Raw genomic sequence first — 15,441 nt, forward strand, 5'->3', positions numbered from 1 at the left:
GCACGTGACCGCGAGCGCCGCGCACGCGCACAGAGGCGCGCAGGTCTCCTGAGGCCACGTGGGCGGCGCCGAGCGGGGAACGCGGTCGGTAATTAAGGGAGGGGTAATTAAGGGAGGGCTAATTAAAGGAGCCTCCTTGAGTGCAGGCGCTAGGGAAACAGGAGGTGGGGCTGGTCACGCCCCTGGGTCACCTGGCCGGAAGTTTCCCTCAGTCCTTCAAAGGGATAGGAGGCAGAACTGTCACGCGGTGTAAGGGCTCGATGCCATTCGTGGTTCTAATCCTGAAATTAGAAGTTCTGTAGGGTTTTTCCTTGTTGTCGAAGCTCTAAAAAGTGAGATGAGGCAGGATATTTCAGTCGGAAAGTACCTACAATGGTTGCCTAGTCCAACTGCCTGACCAAAAGTTAAAGATCCTATTTTTATTATGGGTTCAGCTGACCTGCAGGTTGGACTAGGTGATCTCCAGAGGTCCCTCCCAATCCTAACTACTCCATGATAATTATTAACCTTCCACTTCCACAGTCTCCTTGCCAGCTGTTCCATTCAAATCAGATTTTCCCACCTTCCAGCTAATTTGCCCTTTTTTTTGCAGCCAGTGTGGAACCACATCTCCTCACACAGGACAGCAGCAGCAGCAGAGGTCTTTGTCACCACCTCTGCTGTGTAGGAAGAGCTCCTTTTTTCCTGCTTTTTCATCCTGCAGAGTGGGCTCAGAGAAGCACAGCAGGACAACAGAGGGGCTGGACACCACCTTTGGCAAGCTCTGCTGTCCTTCCCAGGATGATTCCATGCATTCCCCTGCTGCACTCAGAGCTGGCCACCACAGCTCTGCCAGCCTCTGGCCAGTTTTCCAGCCAGCATTAACAAAACCCCCCGGATCTCACCCCAGATTCTCAGGAAGCACTGAGTGAGGGGTGTACAGGGCATTTCCTCAGCAGGGAGGTCGATGGGTCACTGCAGCCACAGATGGGTTTTGTCCCACCCCAGCACAGGCCTGACAAGCTGGACCTTCTAATCACTGGAAAGAGAAGAATCCAATTGTTTGAAATTGTTCTAATTCTTCTAATTGTTCGAAGAAGAAAGCAGCAGATGTCTTTTATGCTTCTTAAATTGTTTCCTTTAATAGGAAGTGCTGCTTTACTCTACCTTGTGCTTCAGAAACAAACGTTTGCCTTCCAAAAATATACAGTGTACACATACTCTGTAGCTATAGATACAAACATTTACAAAGAAACAAGCGGGCTGGAGTGGAATAGCTTGGAAAAAAAAAATCACACAAGGCCTTCCCACAGCCAGAGCAGCATCAAACAAACTCCCACACGCTGCAGAGGTTTGGAATTGATGCTTCCTATGGCCATCCCCTCCTTTTGTCCCTGGGATCCGCCTCGGTACGTGCATCCCGCACCCAGCCCCGGCGCTGCCCCAGGGCGCAGGCGGAGCTCAGCTTTGCTCCAAAGAGGAAAATGCGGTTCCCAGGCGTTTGCTCTTTGTCTCTGAGGCTTCCCGGGACGCAGGGAAGCCGGGCCAGCCGCGGGCTAGCGGATGGGCCGGTACGGGAAGGTCATTCCCGGGATGAAGGTCTGCACGGGGTGCGCGGGCAGCGCCGGGTGCGCGGGCAGCGCGGGGTGCGCGGGGTACCCCAGGGGAGGGGTGTGGATGTGGGGGTAGAATCCCGGGGGCAGAGCCCCGTGGGTCGGCTGCTGCACTGGGCCTGAAATCACCAGCTGGAGCAAGCTGTGGAAAGAAATTCACAGGAGATTATCAGAGGAGCTTTTGTCGTGGCTCTAAGGACAATTCACATCCAACTCACAGCGCTGCTGAGAGCCAGGAGCACAGTGACACAATTCTGTTCCTTACAGCTTCTAGGAGACTTTTTTTCCCCTTTTCCTCCCTTTTTTTTTAAGCCCTGCTCTTTTTGCAAAAAGGCAAGAAGCAATTGAGCTTAGAGGCAGGTAAAACCAGCGGGGAATTAGAGATGGGACAATTTAGGTGCAGATTCCTGGCTGGAATTTCATTTCTCTTTCCTGTGCCTTTGTTCTAACACAGACTGGGAAAGAGCACCCACAGGTGGGAGCACTGAAGCCCCTTTCTGTCAGGAATCCAGGGAAGAAGCAGCCAGCACTGTGTCACCTTCATCTTCGTGCTAAAGTGCACGTAAATAAAGGCCAAATTCCACAAAGACAAACTTTTAGAGGAGATTTTGTCTCAGCAGCCCTCGAGTGTCTTGGAACATGCATCAAAGCCAACACAGCTGCAAAAAGTCTCTTACTTGTTATGTGGTAGCCTGGAGCATACAGTCCTCAAGTCATCTGCAAGAGGACACAAGATTAACAATAAGGATAAAGCAGAAATTAGAGTGGTTTTCCTCTCTGCTATCTTTACTAGGAAGGTCAGATCACTGAATATTCATTAATTTTACTGAATAATTACTGATTACTAAATCTGTCAGTAATCTGTCATCATCATCAGTCAGCAAGAGACCCAGAACCTCTCTCAGGCCCAAAATCTTCACAGGAGATAAAATGTTTCTCCATTTCACCAACTTTCCCCACCAGCCCCTTTATTGTTATATATGTTTGACATTTAAGACAGATAAGCCTTAGGATGGATTTTGCAATACCAACACATCAACAAGAAGTAACTGAGACATAGGAAGTACAAGGTGTGACTCTGCCCAGTGCCTGTTTTGTACTGGTTTGGGTTTTTTAACCACTGCTTCTGTAAAGAATGGGTTGGGGTTTTCTTGCTGGAATCTATCAACTAGAAATTGCACCTTTTTACTACCTCCAAACTTCTGCTAAAGCAGAATAGCTAGAACCAAGGAATTTAACAACATATCCCATTGATAAAGTGTTTTCAGGAATGGCTTGAGAACAAACTCCTGCCTTTGTAGACAAACACAACCCCAAAACACTGAAATATCTGGTATTTCAGCAGCCCCTTACACTGAATTACCTTCCACAGAAAGAGCAAGTGCTCAGAATGTTCCAGCTAAGAACAAACACAGCTGAAATCAGCTCTCAGATCAAAAACCTCTGATTTCTGTTTGTTCTTATAACACTCAAGAATTACTTTATAAAAGATGAGGAAGCAGAACAGTGAAATTTGACCAGCAGCACTGGTTCAGCCAGGACAAAAACATCAGATCCCTGCTTCTGCAGAGGCCACTCTCTGCAGTTGTGGTCTGCACTTAATGTCCCAGCTGTTGGAGAGCTTCAAGCCCTCTGGTGTAACCTAAAATTGTCTGTTTTCAAGAGAATAGCACAAGAAAAGAGTCTGTGTGACTGACCCTGCCCTGTGTTGGGCCACTTCTCTTTTATCTCTCTGCATGTCTTTTGGAAAGAACTGGCTTTGGAGATGGGAAAGCCAGACAAAAGCCACATTAGCAGCCCTTTTTTACTGAGTCAAACTGAATTTGGACACCCTGTAATGGGGTCTCATTATAGGTGAGCTGAAGTCCCAGAAGTTTCAGATGAAGAGGTATTATTTGCTTTTCAAATTCTTTGTCTAGCACACCCACCCAGGGGTTTATGTGCTTCATGGCCTCTCCTCCAGCAGGCAAACTCAGAGAACTTAAACTGAAGCAAAATCAAACAGTGTTTTTTAAACAGCTACAGGCAAATCTGAGGGGAACAAAGTGTCCCCGTGGCAGACACCCAGATACAACCCCTGGTGCACAATGCAGGGCTGTGGATCAGTCCCCAGCTCTGCAAAGCAATGCCTGACTCACCCACAGCAGTGATCTCTCCTTTCTTACTCTCCATCCAGTTATTTTTCCTGAACTATTTTGTGCACTATGACTTTCTAACAGGGGCAAACTACTAATTATGCTGTGAACACCTTGATCTTTACTTCCCTCACCCCAAAACTGCCTCTTACAACTTCACCCTGGAGGAGAAGAATGGCGTGCCAGGTCTCTGCCAGCCCCACAGACAACTCACCTCTGGTGCACAGGAGAGCTCCTGATGCCATGGCCACTTGCAAAGCCTGAGCCAGCCTGTCCAGAGCAAGTTCAATCTCTTTGGATGCATTGAGAGGATTGAGTTCATCAGACAGTCTGTTAATGTCCTCCACTAGAGGAACCACGTGGTCAAAGGGTACCAGCCCCAGGCGCCCATAAAGGTTTTTCTCTGTTAAATGCCCCTGGAGCATCATAAGGACCTGCAGGACACTCAGATGCAGCTTGGAATACAGCTGGTGGCAATCCCTGTCTTCTCCTGAGGCCGAGTCCTTGGCAATTTTGTTGGGAGCGTGTCCATTGGAGAGTGAGGCTTTCTTCTTCCTTTTGTAGGCCAGGGGAGCCTTGACGCACCAGCGGATGAGTCCGGTCAGCGGGGTGAGCTCCAAGAACCCGATGGGCAGGTTGGCTGCTATGGGAGTGTTCAGGAAGGTGATGAGGATCAAGCGAGGGTCCTCAAAGATCCACGAGACAATCAGCTCAAGGAGATCCGAGGGAGGGATGAGGTCATCTGGAGATAGGAGAGTTAATGCTGGGTAAGCTGAGCCTTGCACTGAAGCACAGGACTTTAATTTAGGCTCTAATTAGTCTCTCCTACGCTGTCCCAATTACAATTTCTGAACCTCCCTAATTCTGCTGGTTTTCCCAAGACACCAAAGGTAGTTTGTTCCAGGGAAGACACAACCATGTTCCTGTCACCTTCCCCACCTATTCCAAAGACACCACCAAACACTGATATTTATCTCCTTTCCCAGCAAAGATTCTCTTGTTGTTTTCTTCTCTGCCACCCATCATCTGCTCGGTTTTTTCCCTAATTTAAGTCTCCATTTATCCCTTGCCACAGGAAGTCCAATGGGCAAGGGAAATAGGAAAAGCTTGTTGGGTGAACAGAAGGAAGTGCCAATAACTTAACTAATTTCTTTTAATACTTACTTATCTAAACAAACATATCTTGTGGAAAAACACAATGCAACAACACAGTTACACAACATATAAAGGGTTATAAGATGATGTAAAGCTTCAGGTGAGAAGTGAAAGATGGTCATGAACTTGACTAGACAAGAGAAACCCTGACACATCATCCTCTCACAGGGGGAGTGCTGCATTGGAAGAGCAAGCTCCCTTTTCTTGTGTCACCAAAAACATCTCAAATAAAATAAGGAATTAAAAAATTCCTTCCTATGACTCGAGTTATTTCCTTTCTGACATGATGATGGGATATACAATATGCTCTGAGCTCTACCAAATACTTTATAAAAACAACATAAAGGCTAAGCCTGAACCTCTCTTTCACTCTCAGTAATGCCAAGCTGCTTATCTGGAGAAGAGTGTGCAAAGCATTTCCTTTATCAATAATAGCATTTGCTTTTCTGGATTATAGGTGGTGTTGGTATTTGGTGTATGGCTGTTCTCTGGTCTACCATGAGCTTTCTGTGGCTGAGTAGAGCTAAATCAATCTTATTTTAGGCACCTACAAGTGTCTGAGCAACAACCTAAGACAGGCTGTACCACTGGCAGGTCACACACAGAGTTAAAGAGTGCACTGGAGTTATGCTGTTGATTGTGTTTCTCACCACTGCTCCAGCCTGCCAACATTCAGAACTTGTTTCTCCCCTTTTTGGAAGGCATCAGACTGACAGGCAGTCCTGAGTTTCTCTCAGGGCTGACTGAGCCCACACAGATCAACTTTCACTCCCAGAGCTGCTCAGTCAACAAGGTCCCATGTCCTTTGCCCTCTGTGGAGGACAATGCCCTTTGTGTCAGATGTTCCTGGCTGCTTCTCCAGCAAAGACTCTCCCTTGTTTCCCAGAGAGGCTGTGGACTCCAAATCCCTGGAAGTGCCCAAGGCCAGGTTGGACAGGAGCAACCCGGTCTAGTGGAAGGTGTCCCTGCCCATGGCAGGGGGTGGACCAAGATGAGCTTTAAGGTCCCTTCCAACCCAAACCAGGCTGGAATTCTAAGTCAGCCACAGAGTGGTTATTTTTATTCTCACCCCAGGGCCAGATGAAGCAACAGCCACACCCCTGAGCTTCCTCTGGCAATAATTACATGGTAACACGCCTTTAGGATTCCAGCAGTTCCATCTCTTGCAACAGTTAATTCATGGTGCATCACACTGCACCTCTCACTTGAAAAGATGCACTTTTACCTGAAGAGAGGTCGTAGAGAGCTGTGACTGATGTGATGAACTGGCAGCAGAAGCGGGGGCTGGCAGTGAAGATCTGCTTCAGGGTCTGGATGGAGCCTGGCACCAGGTTGCAGTAGTCATCGACCAGGGCTCGGGCCAGCCTCACACAGAACACAGCTGGGGTCCGCTGCAGGGACAGCACACGGGGACACCAGATCAGACCCTGCACAGGCTGCTTCAGCAGCTGTGTCCCCACCTTCCCCACGTGGCACTGCGTTGCTGTGGTGGCTCTCTCTCAGCACATCAAACGCCCACTCTCACAGAAATAAAACCATTCTACTGCAGTATCAAAATATATGGTGATATCTTGAGCTTACTGTATCTCTGGCTTAAAATTGAAACCTTTTAGATCAATATTTTGACTTAGAGATTTCTTTTTTTACTACTTCAGCAAAGTTTCTTCCCTGTGAGGGTGGTGAGGCCCTGGCACAAGTTGCCCAGAGAAGCTGTGGCTTTTCCAACCTGGTCTAGAAGTGTTCAAGGACACACTGGACAGGGCTTGGAGCAACCTGGGATAGTGGAAGGTGTCCCTGCAGGGGATGCAATGGGATGAGCTTTAAGGTCCCTTCCATCACAAACCATTCTGTAGTTCAGCTGGTTCAGTCCCAGAGCAACGGTTCTGTTGCTGTGCCTGATATTTTTAATGTGGAAAATATTCTGTGGAATCCTCACATCACTTAAAAGCTATCCAGGCTATATACCATCCTGCCCTCCCACAGGCTCACCATGTGGGAGAAAAAGGGCCCCACATGGTGCCTCCTGCCACCTTCCCTCCCAGCACAGCCTTCCTGCTCTGGCCCCGTGTCAGCTGTGACTTCTGCATGTCCCACAAGGGCACCAGGAACAAAGGTGCACTTCCCAAAGCCCACAGTGGGGAATCTCAGTGGGAAAGGAGAAGACTGAGGAGATCTCCAACCTACTGCATTCACAGAAGACAGACACAGGTATTTTGTGCCCAGATTTCAGGACAGGGGTTTGCCTCTTCCATACACAAACCTGCACATCAGGAAGGGTGTATTTCCCAAACTCCAGAGTCAGCTTCTTCAGGCAACGTGACCATAACTGCCAAGGTTTGTTCCCTGCTTTGGTCAAACCCTCCACTGAGCCCTTTCAATATGCAGGCTTTGGGGGGGATTATTAAAACTTTCACTGACAGTAAAAAACCCACCCAAACTATTTTTTTCTTTCATTGCAGCACATGAATGGATTGGCAAAGCTCTCCCTGATGCCAGAGCACAGGAATGGGCACGAGCACAGACATGGGGGCAGCTGAAACTGCCAGGGAGGAGCAGCAGCTGACTGTGACCAGTGCCCCAGTTCACTGTGTCCACCCTGGAGCACACCCTGACCCCCTCCCCAAGGCATCCCTGCCTGCACAGGAGCTGTACCTGCAGCCAGAAGGCAGCACACTCCAGCACAGGAACCCTGCAGACAGCCACTGCCATGGAGACCAGCTTCCCCAGCAAAGCCATCCTGCTGTCATCTGCTTTGTTCCCTTGGGGGCTGAAGAGAGATGAGAAGATGACCTGCCGGACTGAATCCTTGGTCTGCTCTTGGAAATAATTGCACATGATCTCAAGGAGCTGAAGTTCCTGAACTGGGGTCAGCCTCTGAAAGAAAACAAAAGCAAAGCTGTAAAATACACTGAGCCTCTTAAAGGACCACGAACCAAGTGAAAAGACAGGAACAGTAAAGGCTGAGAGCTTCCCTTTGGGCTGAGGGACTCAATCTTTATGCACAGCACACACATTCAAGCTTCTTGAACCACCAGTGTATTTATCTGGGGACACTGAAGAGCTCCAGCTTTCATCTGAATATCCTGGATATTGAAACCTGAATATCCAAAGCTGGTGCTTGCTGCACCTGCAAGTGCTGCCCACCAAGTCAGACATGGGACTGACATTGCTGGGGGGGAAATATTTCCTCCCTCTGCAAATAACAGCAGTGAGAACACTGCTGGGCAGCTGGGGGCAGAGCTGGACTCGGCAGCACTCGACAGTACTGAGCACTGTACCCCAACAGTCACCAGCAGCCCTGGCTTCTCACTGCTCATCTCTGAGCCCCCCATCCCAGCTCCATCCCAAGCCCACCCAAAACCCTGCCAGGGCCCAGCTGCAGCACTCGGGGGCTGCGGGCAGTCCCCAGGGCCCCCACCACAGCTCCTCGGGGCCCGGAATCCTGGCCAAGCCAGCAGGGACTGGCCACCAGCGCCCTCCCTGCCAAGAAACCTCAGTCACCGGCACCCCAGGGACCCCGTGCTGTCGTCTTAGGGCCTCGGTCTCCAGCAGCAGAGGCTCAGGGACCCAATCCTGCCCATCTAAGCCCTCAGCCTCCAGCAGCAGCCCCCGCCGGAGGGAGCCTGTCCTATTCTGAGGCCTCAGGTTCCAGCAGGGATCCCGTCCTGAGCTCCCGCGGCCTGCCCTCCATGCCCACACGCCGGGGCGGCGTCCCCCGCGCCTCCCGGGCCCGTCCCGCTCCGCCCGGGGTGTCCGTGTCGCACCTTGGGCGGCGCGCCGCGCTCCTTGGGGACCTGGAAGAGGAACTCCTCGAGCAGATCGGTGGGGCCCTTATCCACGAGCGGCAGCGGCGAGTTCTGCAGCTGGCTGCTGAAGTAGATGTCCAGGTGGTAGAGCACCTCCTTGGCGGCGCTGAGCGCGTCCCGCCGCAGCAGCGAGTGCCGGATGTCGCTCATGGCCCCGGCCGCTCCCGCTCCCGGCCCCGCTCGGCGCGGCCTCCCCTCGGCGGCGCGGACGGGCGGGCGCTACGGCGGCCCGGCCGGGACAAAAACGGTCACGCGCTGCCGCCGGCGGCAGCGCCCCCTGGTGGGCCCGCCCCGGGGGTAACGGGGGCTCGGCCGGGAGCGAGGCGGGCCCGGGCACCGGGCACCGGGCACCGGGCACCGGGCACCGGGCACCGGGCACCGGGCACCGGGACACGGGCGGCAGCTCGCCCTGGGCGACTGAGACAGGCGGGCCCAACCCTGGGAGGAGCCTCGCCCTGAGAGGGTCTTGGCCCTCGAGGGGTCTTGGCGCCAGGGGCTGGTGCTGGGGTTGAGTCAAGGGGTCTCAGCATGGAGGGGTCTGGTGAGGGGATATCGGCCCTGGGGGCTGCTCCTTGGGCTGACTCAGGGGCTCTTGACTTGGGAGAGAACTGGCCCTGGGCGCGTCTTGGCCCTGGGGCTTACCTTGGGGGGAGTATTGGCCCTGAGGGTGGTCCAGCCCTGGGGGTCTTGGCATGAACGGGGTCTGATCTTTGTGGGGTCTTGGCCCAGAAGTGCTGTTAAACCCTGGGACTCTTCTTTGAGGGGGTCGTAGCCTGGGTGAGACGGGATCTGGGGGACCTTGGCTCAGGAGGGTCTTAGTCCTGGGTCTGGCCCCTGGGGGGGTTCCTGACCTGAAGAGGGATTGACCATGGAGGGTCTTGCCTGGGGAAACCTGGCCCTGGCTCCAACCTGGGGAGCCTGTTGGCGGCTCTAGGTACAGCCCTGGTCCCGCTGCGGGGAGCACCCCTTCTCTGCAGGGTGCCTGGCTCCAGGGGAGAGGCTGCCAGGCCCTCCAGCCCCTGAGGATCACTGCACCCTGCAGGGGCTCTCCTGGGAAGCACGGCAGCTGCCTCTGGAGGCAGGGACATCAGCCAAGGCCGCTGGGACAGCGCTGTGTGAGCTGTGCGAGTGGCTGGGGTGGAGGGCTGCCACCCCCCAGCACTGCATGGCCCTCCCAGGGACAGGCCCTGAGCCAGGTGACCTCCTGGGGAGGGTCTGGGGATGGGCACCATGGCAGGGATTTGCCATTTTTTTGGGACTTTTAGCCTCACACCCAAAGACCACACTGGGATGGCTCCTGCTGGCCACAGCACACTCACAGCTTGTTGGAAATGTGGGGTGCTGGATGGGAATGATTCGTGTTGGTGAAATAAACACTTTTAAAGAGAATTTGTATCTGGTGATGAGTGAGAGCTGCCCATGCCACATATTGGGAAGCTACTGATCCCCACAAGATATCTCTGGCCTTCATTCCACCTTGTAGAGCTCTTGTTGGCATTTTAATCCCTTCTCGGCCTTACCTGTGGTGGGAGGCATTGGCAGAGGTTGAAAGAGTTCTTTTTTCACTGAGCAGACCTTTGCTTCCGTGGAAAATGCCATATGGAGCCTGCGGCCTCACATGATCCTTGGCTGGGCAACCACCTGGCAAGGAGAGAGTGTCCCTCTCCATAAATGCAGGTGCAGATCCTTCCCCTTCCAGAGTCCTTGGACGACATCAAAGGTAGGTCCTGCTCTCCTCTCTTCCCACACCTCCAGGAGCTTCCCTTGACAGTGTCATCTCCTCCAGCTCAGTTTTACCACAATGCTCTGCTGGGCCAAGCCTGGGTGCAGCTCGGGGATGAATATGCCCCTTGTAGGTGCCTCTGCCTGGGAGGTTTGGAGGCTGCTGTGCTCTCCAGGAGTGGGGAGGATTTATGGGCCTTTGGGCAATTTTTGGCATGACCAAATCATGGCATTGCCAAATCGCTGCGTTATCAGCTGAAGGGTCTGTGGTGTTAGAGGGAAGAGTTTGGAGCAGGAGTGCAAGTGGGAAAAGTGAGGATTTAACTAGAGCAGCTGCACCAGAAGGAAAAGTGAGCCCAAGGCCAGCAAATCCTTCCCCAGGCTGATTTGGTGTGCCAAAAGCTGGAGCATTTGCCCGTCCTCTCAGCCTGTTTATCAGGCTCTGGGTGAGTTCAGGCACTCAGGTACCCAGGCTTGGGCAGGGCTCAGGGCTCAGGTCCTACATGCTGGTGAAATATTACCTCGAGGCAGTCAAGTGCCACGGGAAATACTTCCCAAACGCCTTCCCCGTGGGTGGGAGCTGCAGCACTGCCTTTGCAGAGGGTCCTGCAGGAGCCAGCCTGGGTGAGGATGGGGCAGGGGCACTGCTGGGGGATGGGGGGGGCAGGAGAGGGGCAGGTTACCCCAGGTGAGGATGCTCCAGGCAGTGAGGAAGGTGGGGAGGGGTCTCAGGGAGGATCTATTCCTTGCTCTGTCCCAGCACAGCTGCTGTAGGGTCTTTGGGGTCTCTGGCACTGATCCAGAGAAAGGTGGGAGAGGCACAAGCCAAGGGATTTTGGGGTCCCCGGCCACTGCCACCAATCCCAGGCCAGAAGAGGTGTCCAGGCTGAGCTCTTCCTCATGGGGAATGAGGAAGTGACTGCTCTGTGTCACCATGAAATGGCATTTATTTGCTGGGAATTTTCCGCTCCAGCCTTGTGAGTAACCTGGCCTCCTTCCAGGAGGGACAGGTAGGATGAGGCAACAGAGGTACAATCCCTGCATCCTGGTGGTCCCTTTAGAAAAGAGATGCCTCCCAGTGAAACCAGTATGGCCAGTGGGAATACCCTGGTCCTCCCTGTTGTCTGTCCCAAATCCCTCTTCCAGCCAGGTGGGCTGAGCCCCTCCTGCACCTCTGCACAGGATGGCAACCTCAAGGCTGGTGTTGTCGCTGCTGGTCGCAGCTCTCCTGCTCCATGTGGCCACCACGCTGAAGATTGGTGCCTTCAACATCAAAGCCTTTGGGGACACCAAGATGTCCAACCAGACCATCGCAAATATCATCGTCTCCGTGAGTGCTGGGGGCAGGAGCAGGCCTGGACATGCTCTGCTCTTTGGGATGCAGCCAGCCTGGGCAGTGGGACACCTGCTTCATCCATCCATCCATCCATCCATCCATCCATCCATCCATCCATCCATCCATCCATCCATCATCCATCCATCCATCATCCATCATCCATCCATCCATCCATCCATCCATCCATCCATCCATCCATCCATCCATCATCCATCCATCCATCCACCATCCATCCAAGCCTTTATCTACCCACCCATCTGCTCTTTCCCCATCACCATTTCCCACCTCAGGCCATCTCCACCCTTGCTGGTCCCCAGTCAAGGCTGGGTGAATTTGATGCTGCCCAGGTTCCTCCCTTGGAGCAGCTGCTGGGTAGGTGGGTGGTGGACACACAGGGCCCTTCCAAGCCAGAGCACACCAACACAGGGGTCTCCTCCCTGGCCCTGAGGTCCCTGCTGCCCTCCCATTGCCAGCCTGGGAGCCTTTGCAGCCCAGAGCAGGCAACCACAGGTGCCCCCACAGCAGCTCCTGGCCAGGGCAGAGCAGCTCTGAGCTTGTCCCCCAGGTCCTGTCGGAGTACGACGTCGTTCTGGTGCAGGAGGTCCGGGATGCCGACCTGAGTGCCGTGCATGACCTCATGGACCAGCTCAACAGGTGACCCCATGGCTTGGTGTGGGAGTGACTGCAAAGGGGATTCTGGGATGGATTCCAGCCATGCCAGGGCACCTCTGGCTCAGCTGGAGAGAGCCTGGTGGATGCTGGAAAGCACCAGGAGCCTCCTCTCACCCTCTCCACAACTTGCTCCCAGTGCTGGGAAGCACCCATACAGCTCTTTGGTCAGCGTCCCCCTGGGTCGGACCAGCTACAAGGAGCAGTACCTCTTCATCTACAGGTAGGGGTGCTGCCAGGCGTCACCTGCTGCCCTCCCCAGCAGCCCCCAAAGGGGATGGGTACCTTTGGGGGGTCCTGGCTGTGGCAGGAGCAGTGCTGGGGGCTGCCCTGCTCTCCTCTCTCAGGTCAGATGTGGTCTCCGTGCTGGGAAGCTACTACTACGATGATGGCTGTGAACCCTGTGGGAACGACTCCTTCAGCAGGGAGCCCTTCATTGTGAAGTTCTCCTCACCCACCACGCGTGAGCAGAGCCGATGTTGGGGGATGCCCAGACCTGGCACAGGGTCCCCTCCACGCAGGGCTGAGCCCAGAGCTGTGCCTGCCAAGCATAGGGGGGTTGCAACCCTTCACCAGGGTCCCACCCATGGATGCCCAGGGGTCCATGTCCCTGCCCAGCATGGCCAGCAATGCCTGCTGTTTCCCACTATGTGCCATCTCCTACCAATCACCTGTCATCTCCCACCATGAGTTCTCTCCAGCTGTGTGCCATCTCACATCTCCAGCTGCTTCCCATCGTGTCCTTCATCCCAATATTTGCTACCTCCCATCTTGTGCCATATCCCACCGTCTGCTTCCTCTGGCTGGGTGCCATCTCCCATCATGTACCATCTCCTATCACCTGTCATCCCCCATCCTTTCTATCTCCCATCATGTCCCATTTCCCACTTTGTTCCACTGCTGACCCCATGCTATCACCTCCACCTCCTGAGAACCTCCTCAGGGCACACACACCATCCCATCTCCTGCCCAAAACCATATTGGCTTGCAAATGCTAATGGGAAACAAGCAGTAAACCCCAAACAATGCACAAAGGCATGCAGCTCCCCACTGGAATTTCCAGTATGAGGGACAGGCAGAGCATCAAACTCAACACATCCTTTCCCTTCAACTGCTTTTCCTGGCCAGTAGCTGGGGCTTGGCCTGGGGTGGTTTCCTGGGGTTCCCATTCCCTGGCTGCACCCCAGCCAGGGGCTGATGGTCAGCTGTCCAGCAGAGGTACAGGAGTTCGTGTTGGTGCCTCTGCATTCTGAGCCCAGCCACGCAGCACAGGAGATTGATGCGCTCTACAATGTCTACACCGATGTCATCAACAAGTGGGGGACTGAAGTAAGCAGCACTGGGGAACCTGGCTGCTCCCCAGGGCAGCCAGGTGGGACGAACATGTCCCACGGGAGGCCTCTTGTACCCATCAGAGCAGGTGCCACCCCAGCAGTCTCCAGGCAGGGAGCTGCTGGATGGCCCTCCTGCCGTTCCTGGGGGCTTATCCCTGCACACTGGGTCACCTCAGGGGCGTTTGTAGACTAAGAAATCTCCCTTAAGATTTTAGGGAGCCCTTGCTGCCCTGTAAGGTGTGTGGGCAGGGACTCAGTGCTCTGCCCTGCAGGACATGATCTTCCTGGGTGATTTCAATGCTGACTGCTCCTACGTGACCAGCTCCCAGTGGCCGTCCATCCGCCTGCGCTCCCTGCGCGCCTGCGAGTGGCTGATCCCCGACAGCGCCGACACCACCGTGGCGGACACCGACTGCGCCTACGACCGGTGGGTGCCGCAGCCAGGGCTGGCACGGGGGGCTGGCACGGGGAGGACTGACGGGCACTAACCCCCCCCCGTGATGCCTCGGCAGCATCGTCACCTGCGGCACCGCGCTGCGCCAAGACATTGAACCTGGCTCTGCCACCGTCAACAACTTCCAGAAGAAATTCCACCTCCAGATCAAGGATGTGAGTAAGGGGCTGGGTGGGGCATGAGCCCACCAGCATTAGGATCTGCCCCACCGTAGCTCCTGGGAGGGAGCTGGGAGTGCTCTCTGTTCCCAAGGGTGCACCTAAGAGCAGCCTGACCCCAGCTGTTGTACCAAATCAACCCTCCAGATTGAGCATTTTGGGGTATGGTCTAAATTTTGGGGATTGGAGTGGGGCATTGGGGTCCCAGTCAGCCATGACAGTGGCAGTGGTATATGAGCTCAGGGTTTATGAGTTGACTGTGGTCAGGGTGACTCTGCTCTCCCTCACATGCAGGCATTGGCTGTCAGTGACCATTTCCCAGTGGAGGTGACCCTGAAAGCCTACTGAGCCTGTCCCCACACCAGTGGCCACCAGGACACCTCAGCACACACCTGCATCCCTCGTGGGAGCCCACGCGCCACTGGTGCCAGCCAAGCTGCCCACTATCTCTGCAAGGAGTCCTTGGGCTCTTGTGGAAGTATTTTGCTTTCTGCTTCTATTAAAAATTAGCCTTTTCCTGCCTCTGCAACTCTGGAAGGGAGGTCCCTTCAGTATCCCCAGCAGCCCCTGGCTCCACGGCCCCTCAGCCCCCTGCCAGGGAGCCCCAGGGCTGGGGAACCTCCTGCCATCAAGAGACCTGGACCCATGGGGTGGTGAGCGCTGCTTCCCTCTCAGCTGATGGTGGCAAAAGCTGGGACTCTGGGAAGGGGCTGGGGGGCTCCAGGCTTTCCAGGATGCAGGATGCTCTTCTACCAGCTCACAGGGCCACATCCTGACAGAGCCTGCCTGGCTGCAGGGCTGCTGACAGGGCGCTGACAGGGTGCAGGGAGGATGTGAATCAGTTCCCAGGGGGCTTGGTGCTTCCCAGGGGGTTTCGGTGCCGACACAGCACCGAGGGACATGGGACTCATCCCGAGACTGGGTGTGAGGATGCAAAACCTGGCGGTGCACATGAGAGCCTGGCAAGTCCTGGCACGAGCAGCCATCAGAGCCAGCTACTCTGTTGTCATCCTGGAGTGATGTCATGGGCCGTGGTGATGCCATGGACGGGCATGGGGAATGCCAGCCCTCCTGGGGCTA

The 15,441-nt window shown here is 54.5% G+C and overlaps 2 protein-coding genes and 1 long non-coding RNA gene across 3 annotated transcripts; 2 read left to right on the forward strand and 1 right to left on the reverse strand.

Annotated features, from left to right (window-relative positions):
- Nucleotide 1: 1 nt before the first annotated feature.
- On the forward strand, nt 2-2,185 carry LOC128815174 (uncharacterized). The gene is made up of 2 exons (XR_008439567.1): nt 2-84; nt 2,047-2,185. It is a non-coding gene; the product is annotated as an uncharacterized LOC128815174 (long non-coding RNA).
- Nucleotides 1,066-8,889, reverse strand: INTS15 (integrator complex subunit 15). The gene is made up of 6 exons (XM_053991629.1): nt 8,647-8,889; nt 7,535-7,756; nt 6,108-6,273; nt 3,942-4,469; nt 2,270-2,309; nt 1,066-1,734 (listed from the first exon to the last, which is right to left on the reverse strand). Exons 1-6 carry the CDS (start codon nt 8,836-8,838, stop codon nt 1,536-1,538), a joined length of 1,347 nt encoding a protein of 448 aa, XP_053847604.1. The 5' UTR covers nt 8,839-8,889; the 3' UTR covers nt 1,066-1,535.
- Nucleotides 8,890-9,657: 768 nt separating this feature from the next.
- Nucleotides 9,658-14,890, forward strand: LOC128815433 (deoxyribonuclease-1-like). Its single transcript, XM_053992174.1, has 10 exons — nt 9,658-9,884; nt 10,262-10,408; nt 11,557-11,740; nt 12,312-12,400; nt 12,555-12,638; nt 12,763-12,878; nt 13,632-13,744; nt 14,022-14,176; nt 14,262-14,358; nt 14,656-14,890. Exons 3-10 carry the CDS (start codon nt 11,594-11,596, stop codon nt 14,707-14,709), a joined length of 855 nt encoding a protein of 284 aa, XP_053848149.1. The 5' UTR covers nt 9,658-9,884; nt 10,262-10,408; nt 11,557-11,593; the 3' UTR covers nt 14,710-14,890.
- Nucleotides 14,891-15,441: the final 551 nt, after the last annotated feature.

This window comes from Vidua macroura, chromosome 16, assembly GCF_024509145.1.
Source record: "Vidua macroura isolate BioBank_ID:100142 chromosome 16, ASM2450914v1, whole genome shotgun sequence".
Lineage (NCBI taxonomy): Eukaryota > Metazoa > Chordata > Aves > Passeriformes > Viduidae > Vidua > Vidua macroura.

Coding starts and splice junctions, on each gene's coding strand:
- LOC128815433 (XM_053992174.1), top strand. CDS start 11,594: ATGGCAACCTCAAGGCTGGTGTTGTCGCTGCTGGTCGCAGCTCTCCTG. Junction 12,639..12,762: donor CAGTACCTCTTCATCTACAG/GTAGGGGTGCTG, acceptor CTCCTCTCTCAG/GTCAGATGTGGTCTCCGTGC. Junction 14,177..14,261: donor ACCGACTGCGCCTACGACCG/GTGGGTGCCGCA, acceptor ATGCCTCGGCAG/CATCGTCACCTGCGGCACCG.
- INTS15 (XM_053991629.1), bottom strand. CDS start 8,838: ATGAGCGACATCCGGCACTCGCTGCTGCGGCGGGACGCGCTCAGCGCC. Junction 7,757..8,646: donor AGCGCGGCGCGCCGCCCAAG/GTGCGACACGGA, acceptor GTTTTCTTTCAG/AGGCTGACCCCAGTTCAGGA. Junction 2,310..3,941: donor AGCTCTCCTGTGCACCAGAG/GTGAGTTGTCTG, acceptor GTCCTCTTGCAG/ATGACTTGAGGACTGTATGC.